The sequence below is a fragment of the Ammodytes marinus genome, assembly GCF_949987685.1.
Source record: "Ammodytes marinus genome assembly, chromosome: 22".
Lineage (NCBI taxonomy): Eukaryota > Metazoa > Chordata > Actinopteri > Uranoscopiformes > Ammodytidae > Ammodytes > Ammodytes marinus.
The window spans coordinates 21798312-21818916 of NC_137226.1; the positions used below are offsets into that span (position 1 = coordinate 21798312).

General features: G+C 43.1%; 1 protein-coding gene across 2 annotated transcripts; it reads right to left on the reverse strand.

Annotated features, from left to right (window-relative positions):
* Positions 1 to 1653: 1653 nt before the first annotated feature.
* LOC307268325 (zinc finger protein AEBP2-like) lies at positions 1654 to 20605 on the reverse strand. 2 transcript variants are annotated; one of them, XM_080050911.1, is made up of 8 exons: positions 19993 to 20605; positions 8679 to 8910; positions 7092 to 7199; positions 6459 to 6645; positions 5038 to 5162; positions 3940 to 4007; positions 3093 to 3206; positions 1654 to 2105 (listed from the first exon to the last, which is right to left on the reverse strand). In XM_080050911.1, the coding sequence occupies exons 1-8, from the start codon at positions 20529 to 20531 to the stop codon at positions 2093 to 2095; spliced, it is 1386 nt and encodes a 461-aa protein (XP_079907037.1). In that variant the 5' UTR covers positions 20532 to 20605; the 3' UTR covers positions 1654 to 2092. The 2 variants fall into 2 exon arrangements, with proteins under 2 accessions (XP_079907037.1, XP_079907036.1); XM_080050910.1 differs by having other exon boundaries at positions 19945 to 20605.

A 20605-nucleotide genomic window follows, 5' to 3' on the forward strand; every position in this document is an offset into this window, starting at 1 on the left:
TTTCCTGGTTTTCAGTTCAATTAGGATATGTTTAAAGTCCAAAGTCATGTAAACCGGTTGAATTCCCTCATTAACAGACTATTTGCTCCATGTTTGCTTATCTAAAGTAATGACACAGTATACATCCATACGTTGCAACATGATTTGTTTAATTTGTGCACTTTAATTTGTAAAGGTGTTGCATTAGGTTAATTAAACAAAACTAGTTTGAGATTAATATCCCCTAGTCTATAATGCCCTACACTGAAGAGACCCCTGCCCCCTCCCGCTGTTAGAAAGTAACTAGTAACTTGTACTTTAAGTACATTTTAAATCAGCTACTTTTTCACTATTACTTCAGTAGATTTTTAGACCAGTACTTTTACTTTTACTGAAGTAAAATTTCATCCAAGTAATCATACTTTTACTTGAGCAGAATATGTTTGTACTTTTTCCACCTCTGAAGCTGGGGTATATGATTTGGGGAGAAAATGGCAGTTGGGATAGAGATTAGAATCCAAAGACCTCAACCGCTCCACACCAACAACGTCTGTGCCAAAGTGAATGGACAGTCCCAACAGCCAATAAGAACAGAGAATCTGTTTTTTTTTTTTTAAAGAATCGGAGCCTTGCTCTGATTGGTCGAAGTGTACCGCTCATGTTCACTTTGACCAATCAGAAATCATATACCCCAGCTTTAACCGTCCTGTCAGTTGAAGGTTCATTTGATCCGATTGTCATAATGTTCCATGACTTTGTCAGCACAAAAAAACATTTGGATCATTTTCATTCAATAGAGGGTTTTTTATTGACCTACGATTACTCACCTGTGGTGTCCACATGGCCATTCATTAGAAATAGAATGCAATTTTGAAAGAAAAAGGCAGAAATGTGTCTTTGGCTTAGTGTGCAGTTACATTAAAAACACACACACATCCAAACAGGACACATTAAAGCCATTTCCATACAAACATAATAGAAGCTCCGTTAAAGGGCAGGTAGGCCTACTCTACGGTGAGGACTGAAACAGGGTTAAATAGATCATTATGAAGTGATCTGTGCTGAGGGAGCATGTGGGCCGTTTTATTAAAAACTGACAGTTCCAAATCTCAACATTGATTTCAATAATATTGAACTTGAACTAAGCAAAGCTTTTTAAGACCTTTTTCAAAATGACCAAACCATGCACTGTATGAGCTACACTATGATCAGACTGTTACCAAACCATGCACTGTATGAGCTACACTATGATCAGACTGACGGACTGTCAACTGTTCCAATGTGTAGAAATAACACTTTTTACTGTTCTTTAATATGTCAAGACACTGGGAAGACTGTGGCTCAGGTGGTAGAGCGGGTCGGCCAATGATCCAAGGGTTAGCGGTTCGATCCCAGCCCTGCCACTTGAGTCATGGCTGTTGTTTCCTTGGGCAAGACACTTCACCCACATTGCCTTGTGTGAATGTCGATAGTTAGCCTGCTAGCCTGCTACCCGTGTATGAATACGTGTAAATGGGAACAGGTCTCCCTTGAAAAAGAGTCTCCGGTCTCAATGGGATTTACCTGTATAAATAAGGGTTAAAAAAATAATCATTTTGTAACAGGATTCAATGTCACACTCACACACGGCTGCAACAATGACCAGACTTTAGACCGAGTGGAGGTTTGGAAAAGTTTAATGACATCATACCAGAGCAATGCCAACTATATGCACATGACCAATAGTATCAGTTTTAGAACATCTATTTAAAAAAGTTTGGCAGAAAAAAGACAATCTATCTACATTACAGTAAAAAAATCAAAGTATAAAAATATATTACAAATCTTCAAGTATTTACAAAGAGACAGCTTCTCTCTACATGTGGTCTGTCTACAGTTACACTTGTGTCAGTTAGTTCTTCAGTCTAGTTGTGTTTCCTAAAACAAGCAACGTCTCCTACATCTTCCTCAGTAACCTCAGCACCTAGTGGCCACACACGGCCATGACAGATAGTCCACTGAACTCCCAGCATGCTCTGGGAGAGGAGGGTCGTAGAGACACAGGGACAAGGGGACAGTCCTCAGCCTCCATGTTGGATAAGCAGGAAGAGACAGTGGAGATCCATGGACACGCTCAGAAGAACATCCTGTGGGAAGAAGAAAAAAGTTTAAATTATTTCTTCTGCCGTGTCACACACACACACACACACGTGTGTACGGCTATAACTGTGAGGACATTCATTGACATAATGCATGTGTGGCTATCTCTGTTAATGCTGCAGCCTCAGAATGTCGGACTGTGGTGGAAATAAAAAAAGAAGCGATCCGACATAAAAGTGGACGCAAAAAGGTGCATATCCTCACACAGCAGTGTTTGTGCCACGAGCGGGGGACATGAGACCCCCCATGAGATACTGATTCTGGGAATTCCTCCCGGGGCAGTGACGGCGGCGGAGGGTTAATAATAAACTTAACAGCCCCTTTCAAAACACAGTTACGACGTGCTTGAACATTAACCCTCAAACAGCCCTTTAAAGGCCTGTCCCAAAGTGAGAACTAGTGGTGCAACGGATCACGCTTGATCCATGGTCCGTATCACACAACCCATTCATTGTGTTTAGTAACAATATTTATTGATATATTGGCTGCCTCCACCTGAAGTCAGCCAGGTCAGGATAGTTTAGTTTCAGTTCGGTTTTCATCTCCGTGTCAAACCGTAATTCACTGTGGATATTTTTAAATAAAACGACAAAGGTAATTGAAAGCAAAGTCTGTCTTGTTATCTCTGCCTTTTTTGTTGTTGTTGATCCGAAAATGATCCCATCCGTGACTCAGAAACGGTGACACGATCCGAACCGTGAGTTTTGTGATCCGTTACCACCCCAAGTGAGAGCTGGCCAAAATGTCCTCACTTTAAAAAATTGGCCTCACTCTTAATGTCTAAAACTCAAATTGGTTCTCACAAAAAACAATTGCACACGCACACACACACACACACACACACACACACACACACACACACACACACACACACACACACACACACACACACACACACACACACACACACACACACACACACACACACACACACACACACACACACACACACACACACACACACACACACACACCTGTAGATGCTGGGGTCCAGGAGCACTGCTGTGTCTGTGGGGAGCTTGGACAGATGAACCACCTTGGTCTTCTGCTGCGGTCGGTCACTCTCGTTCACCCACACGTCTGGCAGTCTGACACAGGGACAATGCATGATGGGCCTTTAGTGGGTCTGAGTTCACATGTGTACTGGGCATCAAAGGCTCATTCCCTCAGGATGTGTGTTCAGTATCAACAGTGGAAAGCTGCTGCTGGTCCTCTCAACACTAATACTATCAACCAGCAGGTGGTGCTATACACAAGGCGTGAACATGGACTTGAGCTTGAGTGTGAATTGTCAATCAATTAGGCAACAATGAATGGTTTTCATAAAGACCACCAGTTGGCTATTTAAAAAGTTTGTTATACAATGGCTGCATTTGACCTAACATACTTTACGCCATACATACGCCCCTTCACCAGATGGCATGAGATGGGAGGGCATGAGGACAGAGCAATACACTCTACAAGTCTCTATTGCTTCTATGTGTCTATTTACAGCTTCACTGGAGTCACTAAGAAGTCACATGTGATGTGAAGCTGTATTGCTGTGCTAAGACCAACACAGACAGGTTGACAGTGATGACAGGAGGTCCACTGTTTAATGGATACAAGTATTGAATGAAGGACTTGATACGATGTTAGAAACTGTTGTGATAACATTAGTGGAAAAACTCAGCTAGTCCAACACAGTACGGACTCAGACTTAAGGGCTTTAAACGTACATTAACTCATCATTTAACTAAATCCAATCCAACCTGTTTGGATGTACAACACCCTCTTTGAAAGAGTGAGAGTGATGGAGGGGTGGGGGAGAGCAGGACTTACATGTCTTCAGGCGCCCAGTGTAGCAACACTTTCACTTTCCCAGAGTCCTCCTTCCTCCTGGCTATAACCTGAACACACACACACACACAAACAGGCATGAAAACAAGATAGCACTAGGCTGCACACAAGGAGAAGAATTCCTGAGAGAGATAGCTTGAATTGAGAGAGAGAGAGAGAGAGAACTTTCTCCTACAACGTACAAAGTGACAGGGCATATCTTGCTGTCCAGCGTGTACATGCCACAACCGAACATTCCTCTTAATTGCTAATGAAAGATTTGAGTGCCGTCTTCGAAATCGTAAAGGGTTGAAGCCAAAGCCGTCTCAAACTCAAACAACATATCCTGTTTACTAAATTTGTTATTTTTCATATTACATTGTTCGTGGCTACGAAGATCAGGGGCCTATATTAAAACGAAGACTTCACAGAGATTTTTTAAACCTGTAGATTTTGTCTTTCTGCCTTTTTGGTTATTCTGTGTCTCCAAATTATTCCAGAAAATAGTACTAAATAGCTCACATAAGACGCAGCTGATTTAGCCTTAGTTTTCTTCTCAAAATGCACCAGATTGATACATTTGACTTTAAAAAAGGTTCAAATTTTTTTTTTCTTCCGGGGGAGCGTGCCTCCGGACCCCCCTACAAGGTCCTGAGTTTCCACCACAGTCTCCAAAATACCCATGAGAAATACTGTATTACCTTAAAATGATTTGTTTATTAATCAAAACAAATATTGCACATTTTGTGTTGTATGACGGCCACTCAGGGAGCCTACGCAACCTCTCAGCCCCAGGGCCTAATGGCAGGTTGAGGCGGGCCTGGCAATATGGGTCCATGCAGTTATGTACACCAACTTATATTGTACAAATAAAGAATGATCAATATATGTTTCAATAAATATATGTTTTCCATTTTAATAGTAGGTAGATCTTGACTTGGTCATGTTAAAAGTAGCTCACAAGCTGAAAAGGTGTGGGCACCCCTGGTGCAAACCAACAGGCGCAGCAAATTCAATTTGTCAGAGGCAGGTCTGGATTTCCAGGCTAGAGGGACAGGGGGGAAAAAAAGAGAGAGAGCGAGAATGTGTGTGTGAGCCCACCGTGCTGTGGAACACCACACTGTGTCCGTTGCCCAGGCTCTCGATGTGTGTTGCCAGGTTGAGGCAGATGGCTCGGTGGCGGATGGCATCCATGGTCTGAGCATCAAAGAAGTCATGATGTCGTGCTGGAGATAAAAACAAAGGTGTGAAGAGCACGAAAGAAAGAAAGATAGACAGACAGACAGACAGACAGACAGACAGACAGACAGACAGACAGACAGACAGACAGACAGACAGACAGACAGACAGACAGACAGTAGGGATGTGAACAATGTGTCGATTCTCGGCTCGATTTTCGACTCGTGCTCAAGGCGACTCTAAAAATAGAAATCGGTAAATCGGGGGTTTTACTTTATGTTTTGGGGACATGTGAGACGTCCGTTATGAGAGTTCACGTGTGGTCACGAGCGCGCTGCAGGCGCTTCATTTCTGCAATGTGCATTAAATGTCCAGTGTGGGTCAACAGTGCAGTGCAACATATGCAGCATAAAGTTATAGCATTCATCTACGACCGTGATGTTAAATCACCTTCACACAAAGCCACTGCCCGGACAAAGCAGCGAGTAGCGCTGTGACGGTGACGATCACCGGGAGACCTCGCAAGTATGAGCGAGTGAGTCGCCGTGCAGAAAAACTCTGTGGTTTGATGGATAAAATGATAACCGGGGCTATCCTGCCCGTTAACGTTGTCTACAGGAACGTCTTCCGCGATCTGTTTGTATGTCTCAAGTCTAAATACACAGAGGCATGTCGGCAAACTGACAGCGCGACTGAAGGGACTGTACAGTGAGTCGCTCTCCTCCTTTAGTTTCTGTTTTCAGCCGAGTAAATTACATTCACCTCCGACGCATGGACAGCGTTTTTAAAATTAAAGCCTCTCATTTTATTACCAAAAAGGCTTTGATGCAGATGAAGTCTGAACACACAGCGGGCGGCACCAGTGTTGTTTAAAGGAAAGCGCAGTTTATCAGCACCACAACTACGTGCTGCTGCCGCAAAAAAATGCAAATGCCCTTTTTTTTTTATTTTTTTTTAATAAATGGCACAGTAAATCGATTGATTTGTCGATTCATGCCTCTGACACGCAGACACGCAAATACTGAGTCGTTTAACATCCCAGATAGATAGATAGATAGATAGATAGATAGATAGATAGATAGATAGATAGATAGATAGATAGATAGATAGATAGATAGATAGATAGATAGATAGATAGATAGATAGATAGATAGATAGATAGATAGATAGATAGATAGATAGATAGATAGATAGATAGATAGATAGATAGATAGATAGATAGATAGATAGATAGATAGATAGATAGATAGATAGATGGTATTTATGCCTGTATGCAAACGGGAGACCTATTGACCAGATTGTCTTTGTGAGAGTGTGTGTGTGTGTGTGTGTGTGTGACCTACGCAGCGAGCGCCTGTGTTTGTTCTTGAGTTTCCTCCTCTTGTTGAGGCCGGCCTTGGAGGGACTCTCCTCCTTGACCTTGCCCTGGTGGGACAGTTTGGATGAGCCCTGGGAGCTGAAGTGAGTGGGCACATGACGGGCCAGGCCCCCCTGGGACGCAAAGGTAGCGTTGCAGCCCCCCACCACACACTGCAAGAACACACAGCATAGACAGTGAGTCAGTGATATGACAGGCACTGGACAGTAGGGAGTAGGCTCTGTGTGTGTGTGTTTGCGTGTGTGTGTGCGTACGTGTGTGTACAGGCATCTTTGTGAGGACCACTTTTAGCTTTTAACCATCACAGTGAGTACATTTTTGGAAAGTGAGAACATTTTGCCTGGTCCTCATTTCTTCAAAGGCCTGTTTGAGGGGTTAACACTAGGTTTTAAGATTCAGGTTGATGGTTATAAGCTAAGGGGTTAGGCCGCTAGGGAATGCATTACATCAATGAATGCCCTCGCAAAGATAGAAGAACGAGTGAGTGAGTGAGTGAGTGAGTGAGTGAGTGAGTGAGTGAGTGAGTGAGTGAGTGAGTGAGTGAGTGAGTGAGTGAGTGAGTGAGTGAGTGAGTGAGTGAGTGAGTGAGTGAGGTCACCTTAAAGGGCTTGTCCCCGCTGTGTGTCAGCATGTGTCTCTGCAGCCAGCTCTGACTGGTGGATGGTGTGTTGTACACCTTGCAGCCCTTCCACAGACAGACAAACACCTGGCACAGACAAAAGCACACGGACAAGTCAATACATAGATAGACACTCAGTGTGTTTACATGCAGACTCATAATCCGGTAAATAAACGAATAAGACTTCAACAGGACGCGGTCCGTTCGCAAAATCGGTATATGGCTTAATCCTATCTAGCTGTCCATTGGAAACGCACTGAGTGTCAAGTATCAGACCCTACATTGTACTCAATATAACATTATCTCCTGACCGCCGCTTTTAGCCTGGTCCCAAGAAAGCAAGACAGTGAAAGAGATAGAGAGTGGTGGGAGCTACAGAGTGAATGAGCCAGTATCAACACTTTGCACTGGAGTCTACTGTTTCTTTTGGAAGTTAGCGCTAGCGTTAGCTGGGAGATGTATACAGCAGGGTAGGAAATTAGCAGGGACTCGGGGCAAAATGCGTTGATAAAATCTAAAATTGTCCTTTATTCATTTGATGGGGCTATATCTGCACCTGTAAAATTGAGAATTATTTTTGGGGGGATTTTGAAGAATTGCCAATTATGCCTCGTTTGTACCGAGCAGAGTGGCTTTTCATTTGCCAAAAGTTGGGTAGGGTACTACCAGATTAACGTTGAGTAGGGTACTACCAGATTAACGTTGAGTAGGGTACTACCAGATTAACGTTGAGTAGGGTACTACCAGATTAACGTTGAGTAGGGTACTACCAGATTAAAGTTGGGTAGGGTACTACCAGATTAACGTTGAGTAGGGTACTACCAGATTAACGTTGAGTAGGGTACTACCAGATTAAAGTTGAGTAGGGTACTACCAGATTAAAGTTGAGTAGGGTACTACCAGATTAAAGTTGAGTAGGGTACTACCAGATTAAAGTAAGTGAGCTGTCCCGCTCTGAGCTGTCCCGCTCTGAGCCGCGCTGCTCGGTGGAAGCGAGGCATTAGTTCAGGCCGCAGGTCCTCAATCAGACTGGCTAAATGATATCTATTAAACCTGTATGGGAGTGCAGTCAGCATTACATTTCATCTGAAGTGGTATTCAAAAGGTGGTAGAGGAAATAAGGTATTTCCCAACATTTGATAAAACTGCCCTGGAAATGATCCAACATGCCTCCGAAACACATTTCACAGGAGCAAAAAAGTCCCTGGTAAAAAGAGGCTAACATCATACCCTGGTATACAGTAATGTAATGAAGTGGTTCTCTTGGAAAAGCAAAATAGTTCATCGATGGTAGCGAGTGGAAACGCTGGGCCACAACTGAAGCAGGCCTGCGCTGGTGGAAAGGGGAACAGCAACAGTGACATGGAGCTGTGCAGCTGCAGCTAGCCTTCATGTGTTTCCATCTATTTGTTTTTACGATCCCGAGTCCCTGAGGGTATCAGATATCACTGGAACACCTGTCCACTTCCTAGTATTAAACTGGGGCTGCTTCACATTACATGTTCTAACTAACGGATCGTTTCAACAACTCAACCAGTGTGTCAGTTAATGCGACGCTCCACTCACCCCTCCCCTCTGTGCGTCTACATGCTGAGCTCTGATGTGTTCGGCCAGGTCTGGGCTGGAGGGGGCCAGCAGCATGCAGTGGTCCCAGCAGCAGGTGTAGCTGACAGGCTTGCCCCCGGCCGCAGCAGAGCCGCTGCCTGGAGCAGAGCCCACGCTCAGGCTGTTTAACATGGCCGGGGTGGAGCGGCCACTGGAGGCCAGGCTCTCCACCTCCATCAGGGTGCTGCCAATGCTGCACAACACACACAACAGAGACAACAGGTTAAACCAGGAGGACAATATCACAAACACACACACAGTAACAGACACTGCCCGAGCAAAAAAGGAAAATCATACTCTCCAATATGTTGTTGGACAACCTTTAGCTTTGATTACAGTGTGTGTAGTAGGGCTGGGCGATTAATTGAAATTCAATTTCGATTACGATTTTGGCTTCCCTCGATCATGAAAACAAGATAATCGTAATAAAATGATTATTGTGTCGCACGCCGTGTCTTGTGTGGTAAATGCAGCGAACCCTTCTGTGTGCGCTCTGCCCCGCCCCCGCCCGAACACTTTCAGCGATTGCAGTGCAATGGTTTATTCAGCATAAAGTTAAAGTACTCGCCCAAGACTGATGTTAAGTCGAAACACAAAAGCCTTGCGCGAGCGAAATAGCAAGTTGCCAGTTGAAACTCTGTGACGGTGGGTAACGGTGTCATTCAAAGTGACACCTCGCCAGCGTGAGCCGCCGCACAGAAAAGCCCTGTGGCTTTACGGCTAAAATGAACCGGGGATATCCTGCCCGTTAACGTTGTTGATGTCTGAAGTCTGAATATTAAGTTGGCAGCTGCTGTGCAGTTTTTTTCAGCAACTCAACCTGCACCGTAAAAGAAAAAGGCAATGAGTTGATCTTTTTGTAGATTCATACATCCTCAACGTGCAAATAAATGAGTGAAATACAATCACATCCCTAGTAAAATATTAATTTTACTCTTAGATTGGAAGGTTTCACTGTTTATTTATTTATGGTGGCTTTTAGTTGTATGTTTGAGGAGCACATTTGGGAGTTTAATTTATGCAATGTTGAAAGAATTTACAGAATTTTCATTTTGGTGCATCCCTACAGTGAATAATCGTCTTTAATAATCGTGATTACAATATCAATCAAAATAATCGTGATTATCATTTTTGCCATAATCGAGCGGCCCTAGTGTGTAGGTGTGTATGGGTGTGTGTGTGTGTGGAGTAGTGTGCAGTGTTTGCCCTACCATTTTTTTTCTTAATTTTTTTTTTTGCAATTGTTGTGCGAAATAACAGAAGTCATCTGTTTACAGTGTCTTTTCATAAAGGTCAGGTGCTATTTTATAAAATTTAAATAAACACTTGTGTTCTGTATGTAATTTATGTGCACGTAGTGTCTACAACTGCGTTGCTTTGCTGCTCTCTCTGTTTTGTGAAATGTGGAGGAGGATGCTAACATTAGCTCTGCTGCTAGACATCTTAATAAATGGACCAGAGGTGTGTGACTTCACATACCAGGAGGTAGTGGCTTGAAAGTAGGCTACTGGAGAAGTTCTCAAAGAGCCTTTCCTAAGGACTTTGAATGGTCATGACTTTGTTAAAAAAAAAAAAAAAAAAAAAAAAAAAAAAAAAAAAAAAAAAAAGACAGATTGTTTTAAAATATTTTTTTTGTTATAAGAAGAAACTTCTGTTAAAACCAAAGAAAAGATAGTGGTAGGGCTGTACGGTATGGTCTAAAATGTGTATCACGGTATTATTTGAAGCATAGACGGTAACGGTATTATATCACGGTATATTCATTTATCTTTAAATGAATGCCTGTGAAGGGGTAAAATACTTGCTATTACTGTAGGCCTATACTCTTGTATTAATAGGACATCTATTGCTTATAAAATAAATGCAATTTATATTAACAAGTTAAGCGCAGTAATACAACATAGAATGAATTATCCAAATTGTTCAAGATGTTTTTGACTAATCAAAAACCAAAAAGTGTTACACTTTCCCCCGGTCTCCCCTACAGAGGGATTTAAACAACATTCATTGTGCAATCTGAAATGTTCTGCTCTGTGGATGGGTAGGGGAGGGGGTCAATAGTTTGTATATGTAAAGCACTCTATGCTGACTTTTGGCGATGACAATGACTCTATATAGTAAGTTTGATTTGACTATGACTCACTGGGAATGCTGATGATGCTCTGGTGGCTGCCTTTTCTTTTACAATCAGTTTCTGATTCTATCATCTCTTAACTTTCATTTCAGTTTAAACTCCTTGTGTGGTGTACAAAATAGCTGTGGTACAAAAAATAATGTTGAAAAAGAAATGTGTTAAGAAAAGTTTCAGTCTTGTCTGTGTCTGCTACACAGTAACAGTAGTATCAGAAGCAGCATCGGAGAGCTTTTCTACATGAGCTGCCTTCACAGTAACTCACACTGGAAAAGCTCTCCAGTTTAAGCCCAAAATGATTATATGTATGTCAGTAGTATACTGACTCCAGTGATATTTGCATTTTAAATTCAAATGATACGTTTTGTTAATGCAATTAAACCCTACCGCAATTCTCTACACATGTTCAACTGCAGTCTATAGAACTTCATCTCATCTGCACGTCCTAGCATCACTGCGCCTCACAGTCTAAGACAAGTGTATTCATCGGCTAACTCGTATGATGTCCCCCGTGTTATTGTCCAAAAATCAACTGTATTTTCTATTAGTTTACCCTAAAGTAGTATACGTATTGCTTTCTCTCCCACACATCACTCTGGACTTTCTCCAATCTAAGGGGGGAGGAGCCCGGCCCCGTCTGTTAGTGGAAGGCAGCCCCTGATTGGTTCATGTAGTCGTCAATCTAGCCTCCAGTCGGACCGCACCCTCCCCACTTTCTGTCTGTTAGTGGAAGGCAGCCCCTGATTGGTTCATGTAGTCGTTAATCTAGCCTCCAGTCAGACTGGACCCTCCCCACTTTCTGTCAGTTAGGGGCCACTCACACTAGTGCCGCGGCCCCGTGCCAAAGCTCATTAGCATACTAAAGTCTAGAACGTTTGGCTAGTGTGACCACGCCAACTGTATTCCAGCACGGAACAGCCCCTTGGCCACGGCACACCTGGGAGAGGTGTGCCGTGGCCAAAGTACAGATGCTAATGAGATGACACGCGCACAAGCAAGCGCACAGGCGGCGTTCCTGACGTGAATTTATTAAGGATGCATTGTCCGTTAACGTTCGCTGCCTTACTAGTCGGCACCAGAATTGCCCACCACTTGGACTTGTAGCTATAATGTGTGAGAATTAACGTGTGTGTAAGCCTAGGTGTGGGCTAATAAAAGAGGGAGAGAGCTAATTAGGTCGGCTCAGAAAGCACAGCAAAAAGGTTTTCGTGTTTACTCACGTTCGTCAGATGATTTTTTTTATTTTTCCTCCCGTCAGCTGTCATAACTGCCTTTACGCATGGCGGTGGAGACGCACCCAAAACAACACACCGCGGCCCGGTGATAAGGAAACAGTAGCCTACACTAAGGTTTAACAAGAAACTTTATAAAGACACTTAAAAAACGATCTCTGCCCATACAAAAAGTTCTGACTTGGATTTGATGGAGCGATCGATGTGTATAAAACCATCCGGATACATATGGTCTGATGACGGGCCGTTATATTAATAATAAACAGCGTGCTGCACAAATATGAGACTGTCCACCGCGACCTATTACGTCAAGGCTACATTTAAAAAAAAACAATAGCTTAAGGATTCTCGTTGCTCTAATGTGGAAGTGGAATATTTGATGCAAATTTGGCCGGATGAAAATATTCACAAACAGTCGTATAGCCTACAAGTAGACTAAGCTCCAAATCCTAAACGAGCACGGTGACGTAGGCAAGGTGCAAGTGTGCTCAAGCCACGAGCAGTGTGAGCACGGGCCAGCGAGGGGAGTGGGGAGGGGGGGGAATCGTGCTGAATCGTGCTGAGCACGGAACAGGCAAACGGCACTAGTGTGAGTGCGCCCTTAGTGGAATGCAGCCCCTGAATGGTTCATGTAGTCATCAATCTAGCCTTGTGAGATCAGCCATACATTACAATCTTACTTGTAGATAGATGTTGACGTCACAGACTACATGAAGCAATCAGAAGCTGCCTTCCACTAACAGACAGGGCCAGGCTCCTCCCCACAGACACTGATGTGTGGATGAGAAACCAATGTGAAGCTCAGGCCCTGTTTCCACCTGGGATTATGATGTGATTTTGGTCATCTGATCACAAGTGGCCAGCTCTCAGTCCGTGTGTTCACACTTGTCTTTTTACATGTGACTTCTTTGTCTACTTGTGATCGGATACCATTAACCCGCTCTGTATGTAAATCAACACGTACATCATTTCCGTTTGCATTTGCTATTAAAATGTACGTGCATTTACGTGCGAAAATAATTAAAAGTCTAGGTTGACGAGATAGGCTACTGTCTCATTTAGACAAGTAGAGGAGGAGCAATGCACAACACTGCTTAGAGGGCTCTACATTAACACTCGCCAAATGCGGGTAAATATCATAGATAGTATATAAAAGTAAAAACTCTTAGGCGAGTAAGTTATTACACCACTTTGGCTGGTGAAAGATGTGTGCTCGCCGGGCGGCTTTTCTAATGTCTGCTACACTCTTGTCACCACCACAAGTACACAGCTTTCTATACGCAGTTAAGTTACTGTAGCATGTGCGAACAGAATATTGTCTGTGCGCCTTCACATTAAAGGCCTGTTACTAGCCAAACGCGAGTTGACTTTTATTTTTAAGCAGATAAGAACAGGAAGTCGCTGCCTTGCAGCTCACCAGTCAATAGTAGCGATTTCCGTGTCAGATTTACGCAGTGAAATGAAAACAGAGCACAGAAAGCTTGTCATTTGCAACACTGAAGGATGCAACTAACGTTCATGAGGCTTCTATAAAAGCTGCATGAACGCCAGTGATGCATTTTCAACGTATTTCCGCTCAGGCAGGTGTCGGCAGTTGAGTAGGAGGTCCCTAATGTGGACAAGTCACATTGGTGTTTCCACTACCATTTGAATGCGGACACATCGGACACACGCAACGTAAACCACCTCCGAATGTGGTTTTTGTGATCCGATCTCAATGCGTCTCGAGTGTTTTCACTAGGGCTGGCCCGAATGCCATTTTTCAGGCTTCGAATATTCGTTCCAGAAAAACACACCATCAAAAACGACATTAATTATTATTATTATTTTTATTTTTTTTATTATTAAAAAAAACTTTAGTAATCCCTATATACTCCCTGGAATCGATTTTGATAGTATCTGCATATTTTGTTGAAGATTTACGCACTCAGAGGTGAAGTAATGGATGCGCTATGACACTTAGTGATGTAATATCCTCCTAAATGAGCGATACTACTAACTACTACTACTACTACAATATTACTAACTTTTATATCCAAATATAAGAAATGTTGATGACATTATATTGCAGTACTAGCTTCTTGCAAAAAAAAAAATATATATATATATATATAAAAAAATTATTAAAAAAAAAACGAAGCTCCGAATACTAATTTAAGCTCCGACTACTAATTTTCCGAACGAGTATTCGAATAATTCGGGCCAGCCCTAGTTTTCACCTGTAGTTAGAGCTGTATTCATGTGATCAGATCACAAAAACCACATGTTAAGACGAGTGGAAACGGGGTCTCAGAGACCAGGCTGCTCTCACCAGCCTACAACGAGACAGCTAACACTGAGGACAGGGAAAGTTGGTCACAGTCAATGTCCACTTTAATACCTAAAGCTAGATATAAGATGATCCTAAAGCCAGCATCTAGTTAGCTTAGCATAAAGACTGGAAGTAGGAAGAATGAGCAAGCCTAGCTCTATGCTAACTTCACCTCTAAACAACACATCTCACAACACACTGAAGTGTGAAAAAAAGCAATAAAGAAGAGTTACTGGCAGAATACACAAACAGTGGTATCATTCAAACAGCTAGTAAAGTCAAGAAAGCACACTCGGTTTAACTGTGGGTAGCCTTAGCCCACTCCTGTTAGTCACAGTGTTGGGTGCCTGTGTTTGTCACTTGTTGTGGGTGTTAGCCTTGTTTTCAGGCCCAATGACTCAACAGCTGATACCAATGTGTGATTGGAGCATCGCACATCCTGCTTTACCCTGCGTTCCAAATCACATACTTTTTCATTTTACTACACTACATAGTAATGTACAGAAGAGTTTTAGGGCCACGGGAGAGAAAAAATAAATCTGATAAGGAAGATTTTTTTTTCATTATGTCGAGAAATGTCAAGAATAAAGATGAATACTGCAAAATGCTATTGGAGTTAGTGGGGCATTTATGTTTTTTCAGCATACTACAATTGACGTGTATGTATTGGGACATCCTAAATCTTTTTCTGGCATACTAAATATTAGGGAAGTGTAGGGATTGGAACCCAGGGTTAGTTTATCAGTGGAGGAGACACACCTGATTGGTCCATGTCCCTCCAGAGATCCAGCATCTCACTGTTTCTTCAGCAATGACAAATGACTCATACATGTTTTCCAATAAGAATATCAATTCAATTGCAAAATACTGTCATACTTTGCCTGCTGCACTGTGTTGACAGGACAGTGTTAGCTGAGTCACTTCCCTCCTTGTTCCATGATGACTGATGTGTATGAACTGAGCGTGGTTAGATGAGCTCCACTGTTCACAATGATTCACTGTTTCAGTCCTTTACAGTTGGAATGAATCTAGACACGTTTACCTTAAAGGTTCAGTAAGCGGAATGGTCAGTTTGGCTAACTTCCTGTCAGTGACTGCAGTTAGCAGTCCCCTCCCTCGTCCCTACGTCACCACATTAATGCACTACGGTCTTCAATCAGCGAGTTATCTAGCATCATCTCAGATCCATAAGTGTGATAAAACATGATAACCATCAAAACAGACATTGGGAAGGATTTTTACCTGCTCCGCCATTGTAGGCACATACACATTCACCAATCTGTCGCTCTGCACGTGCACCGTCAGTGAGACGGGTGCTGGTTTGTAGCGTTCTCTCTTCTGATTGGTTATCAGTAGTGGGATCCCTGAAAAGTTTATTTGCCGATTACATGCAGAGTGAGTGACTGAGAGATCGACTTTATGAAACGCGCGCATTATATAAGTGATCACTGTATGAATAAAGATTTAACACTTATATTAACTTCAATAAATCGCTTACTTCACTTTTAACTTTTGTTTAACGCTCGTTACCCTAGCGGACAGAAAACGTCCTCTTCCTATAAACTGCCAAAAAAACATTCAGTAATATTTTTGAAAAACCTTTTATTTTCACTCCAAAGACACTGATGTTTTTCCCTCATTTACAGTGACAACAAGCATTCATTTGTTCTTTGTTACACCGCTGAACATGATTCTAAAAAATGAAGATTAGGACGACATGCCTGTTTATCAGTTTGGGCAAACCGTACAATAGATGTTAGATCGAGTACAATTCCATCATGTTAAATATCAGAGTAGCTAATAGCAGCTAGGCTTTCTGTATGTAACTTTACACAACAACTATATGAATGAACTATATGAAAGACAGCTTTTAGCTTCAGTGCCCCTGACTCCTGGAACAGCTTACGGCAACAAATTAAAATTATATCCTTTAACCAATTTAAACATACCATCTTAAATCTACCAAACTCTAACTGTAACTGTTTGAATTAGGCCGTATTGTACTCTTACCAATTTTATTTTATGCTCAGCCACTCTACACCTCTGTCTAAAATGTTTCTCTTTACCAGCTTAGTGTATTTGATGTATGTGCATTCGCAGTGTTTCCCCCAGCGCTTTATAGCTAAGGCGGCCAACGCCAGCCCCCCGCCTTGACTACCAACCGACCCAAAAATAAATAAAAATTAAAATTATTATTTTTTTTTTTTGTGCTGCACAATTAATGTACTAGCAAGCGCGATGTGTGCTTGTGCATGGTCATAACTGCGCGAAAGGCCGCAATTTGCGGTAAAAAGCGTGTCTCCAAGCGTTTTTCTATCAGCTGCTCTGTGTCTGCGGCTTTGCGCGCGCGACCGTACTGCACTGCGTGCGACTACAGCATGCACGCGGGAAAGTTAAACCAGCAGAAGCAAACCGTCATTTAACTGGTGGCGATAATGAACGCAATGCGGTTCTATGGGGACATTTAGCTGAACAGAAAGAAGTGCTCTGCAAAGCTAGAACAGTTTAAAGGTGCGAACACACTACACGCGTTACAAGCGTACATACGCGTATAAAATCTGCTATTTTTCCATAGGGAACCATTGGTTTACGTGCGTACATGGCGCGTAGATGCGTCACTCGCGCTAAAGCAACATTTTAGCCGCGTATATACGCACATACGCGCGGAGTTCAAAAAATTTAACTTTTTACGCTCCTACGCGTGACGATTAGCCGCGTTGGCCAATCAGTGTTGGGCTTGACCTGACGTCACATACATTGGCACGGTGGGAGAACAGTGTACTGTACACAGAGGCTGATGAGAGACACCGAGGAGGAAAATGCATTGCAGGCAGCCGAGCCGGTGCTGTATGACAGCAGCTCGGGAATAGAAGACGTGGGTAAACCAGGAGAATGGACTTCCTGGTTAATTCAGTGAATATGTGCGGCTGTGCTTTAGCCGATAAAACAAGTTAGCGCCGTATAGCATTAGTTAACTCACCCGGTTGTGTGCGGGCGGCTAGCGCCTCATATTATGAACCCAAACATGACGGCTATGTCCGGGGGACTTTCACAACAAGTACAGCGAAGCACCGGTGTTGATCTACGCCAGCCACGGTCCCCTGTCACAGCCAGGTAGGGTAATGTTGGCTACTTGGCTTTATGTTGTGCCGCCGTGCACCGATGCTGCTGTAACTGTGTTTGTTATGTAGCTGCCGTGAATATGCAATGCTGTTTTAATGCTAGGCTATTTGTGCTGTTCAGTTTGTCTTTTGGCACAGTTGTTGGCCGTGTTGTTGTTGTTGTTTTTGTGCGGACATGCACGCTGTTGTGTCGGGTCTGATCGCAGCCATGGTTAATTAGGGGAAATACAATATCGGGAGGGAGACTACGCACGTTACGCGCGTAGAACCATTTTTGTATCAATAGTTTGAAAAAATGGTCCCACACCGGACTCTTATGTGAAGCTGAGACTTCATGTAGAAGTCACGCTCCTGCAGCGCGCTCACGACCAGACGTGAACCCGCATACACGGTGAAATCTCCCATTAAAAAAACGGCATAACCCCCTGATTTTCAGATTTCTATTCTATTTTTAAAGTCAACTTGAGCGCAAGAGGAAAACCGGTCATTCGGTCGACACATTCAAATCCCTAATGCATATAGAGAAAGTAATAAAAACAGCCTACCACACCACAAAGAATGATCAGACCTTCATCTCTTATTTTTCCCTATGTTTGATCATGAGTTCCGCAGGTGAACTATTCATTAAACTGCCCAAATTCAAGAATAAAAACAATCATCAAACTACTGGACTTTAAAATACTGGCCGACTCCTTCCACATACTTTCAGTCGTAGGCTTCAAATTCAATATGTTTGCCTGGTTTTATATTATGTGTATGAGCAATATCAACATTTCATATAATTAACTAAAAGAAAGGGAATATCTATACTGTTACAGTATAGATATTCCCTTTAGATTTGGTTATTTTTCTAATACAGGTATTGTAATTATTGACACAAAATTATGAAGAAAAAAAAAGTGTGTGCAGGGCCAGTGAAAATATACAAGGGGCCAGTAAAACTCGGATCCACTGGCCCGGCGGGCCAGTAGGAAAAAAAAAGTTGTGTTGAACCCTGGATAGGTCAATCATAGTTAGTCACTATGGTTACTCACTCCACTTTCTTAATAGGTCCATGCTCCACACCACACACACAGTGCTGGCCCATAGATAGTATATGGCCATCAGACCCCCCCACCCCCTCAAATGTTTTCTCAACGGATCTCCACGAATCACATAGATGGCCAATTTTGTTTCCAAAACAGCGAATTTCGCCGAAAGGTGACTAGTTTGCATGCCTGTACACTACATACTAAAGTACAGAAGAGTTTTAGGGCCACAGGAGACAAAAAAAAAAAATCAGATTAGGAAGATTGTTATTCATTATGTCGAGAAATGTCAAAAATAAAGACGAATACTCCAAGATGCTATTGGAGTTAGTGAGGCATTTATGTATTTTTAGCATACTACAATTGATGTGCATGTATAGGGACACCCTAAATCTTTTTCTGGCATACTAATGGAAGTATGGGGATTGGAACACAGGGCTAGTGGTGTCTGTTGTCTCTGCTTTGTTTCTATGTGATGAGGAAACATTCACACATCCTCTCTTTTTCTGTCTTGTTACAGATGCTGCTGATTATTTATTAAACTCAAATGGATCAAATGTATCGTCTAATTAGTTAAGATGTTGCTGTCTATTGTTGGTTGGGTCACCACATCGTGTCTGTGGGTGAATGTGACGTCACACTTCATTGGTGTGTGTGTGTGTGAGCGCCATCTTTCGGACAAGCTGCACTACAGCAGTCTTTTTTGTTCAGTCCATAAGGAGGTATCGAGAGGGAGTAGAGAGAGAGATGGATACAGGATGCATCTGACTGTAGGTGGCATTTTGACTACAGTACATTGTTACACTGTGTGCTCTTCCACTATGTTGAATCTATAACAACCTGTCTGTTTCTATCTACTCATCGCACCCATATTACGTCACTGATGGTGGTTATGGATCAAAACTATGTTGGAGGTCAGGTGTTAGGCCTATATATAATTACATACATTTATCCTAACCACATGTATACTACTTTAGGGTAAACTAATAGAAATACAATTGATGTTTGGACCATAACACGGGGGACATCATACGAGTTAGCTGATGAATACACTTGTCTTGGTGGAGAATTCCGCTGCCATGTGCTGTTAGTTTGTATGAGTTGAACAACTGTGAACTTTTAATTATTGCTGGAAAATTGGCCAAAACGAAACCCCCAAGCCAAGTTTACTGTTCTGCATTTTATTTTTATTTTTTGTAAATGTATATTTAGGCTATTTATAAAAACGGAAGCCCAGAGTCCTAAATAAAACTTTGCTGAATCCCCACAGCACAGCTCAACGTTCTTTTACTCTCCGGCTAGCGTTTCCCCGACATGACAATGGTTGCTAGCCGAGGCGATAACCTGTAAACTAATTGTTTTTACGAACACTTAAACACACAATGAACTTAGCATGGTGTTACCGTAGTGCAGTATAAGGCCTCTCCATGCTGCCTAATACTTGAACAGACCTGTCCTCTGAATCCATCCGACTGAGCGGCTCTCCATCGGACGACGCTAGCTCCACGCTGGCCCTTCTCTTGGCGGCGTGCTGCGAGGCTTTCTCCGCGGGCTTTGTGCGGCTGTTGGGCGGCGAGCAGGACACGCTCTCCCCCTCTCTTTGTTCTTCTCTCAACACCCGCGAGCCCTCTGGTGCAGAATCAGTGCTAGTCGCCAAACTCCCCTGGACGGGACTTTTCCCCGGTTCACAGAGTTTACCGTCTGGTTCCCCTTCGTGATTGTGGGCTTTCGCGTTCGTTAATTCAGTTTCTTTGTCTGCCTGGGGAAGAGGACGGTAGTTCTCCTGGTTCTCCTCCACAGCCGCACCGTCACCGCTGTTCACGTCCATTCCTGCTGTGTTCGTCTCGTTGTTGTCGCCCGGTTCCTGTGTTGGGTCCGGCGGCACGGCCTGTCCCCCCTCGCCGGTGCTTTCTGCCGTTTCGCCGGTGCCGTTTTGATTGGACGTCGGCTGTGAATCTTGCTTGGCCCCTTCGCTCGTTATCTGAGCCATCTTCGAACAACGCGAGAAGCTATTTCTGTGATGTTCCACTGGAAAAGTTGCCCCGGGCTGCCTTCTTCCTCCAC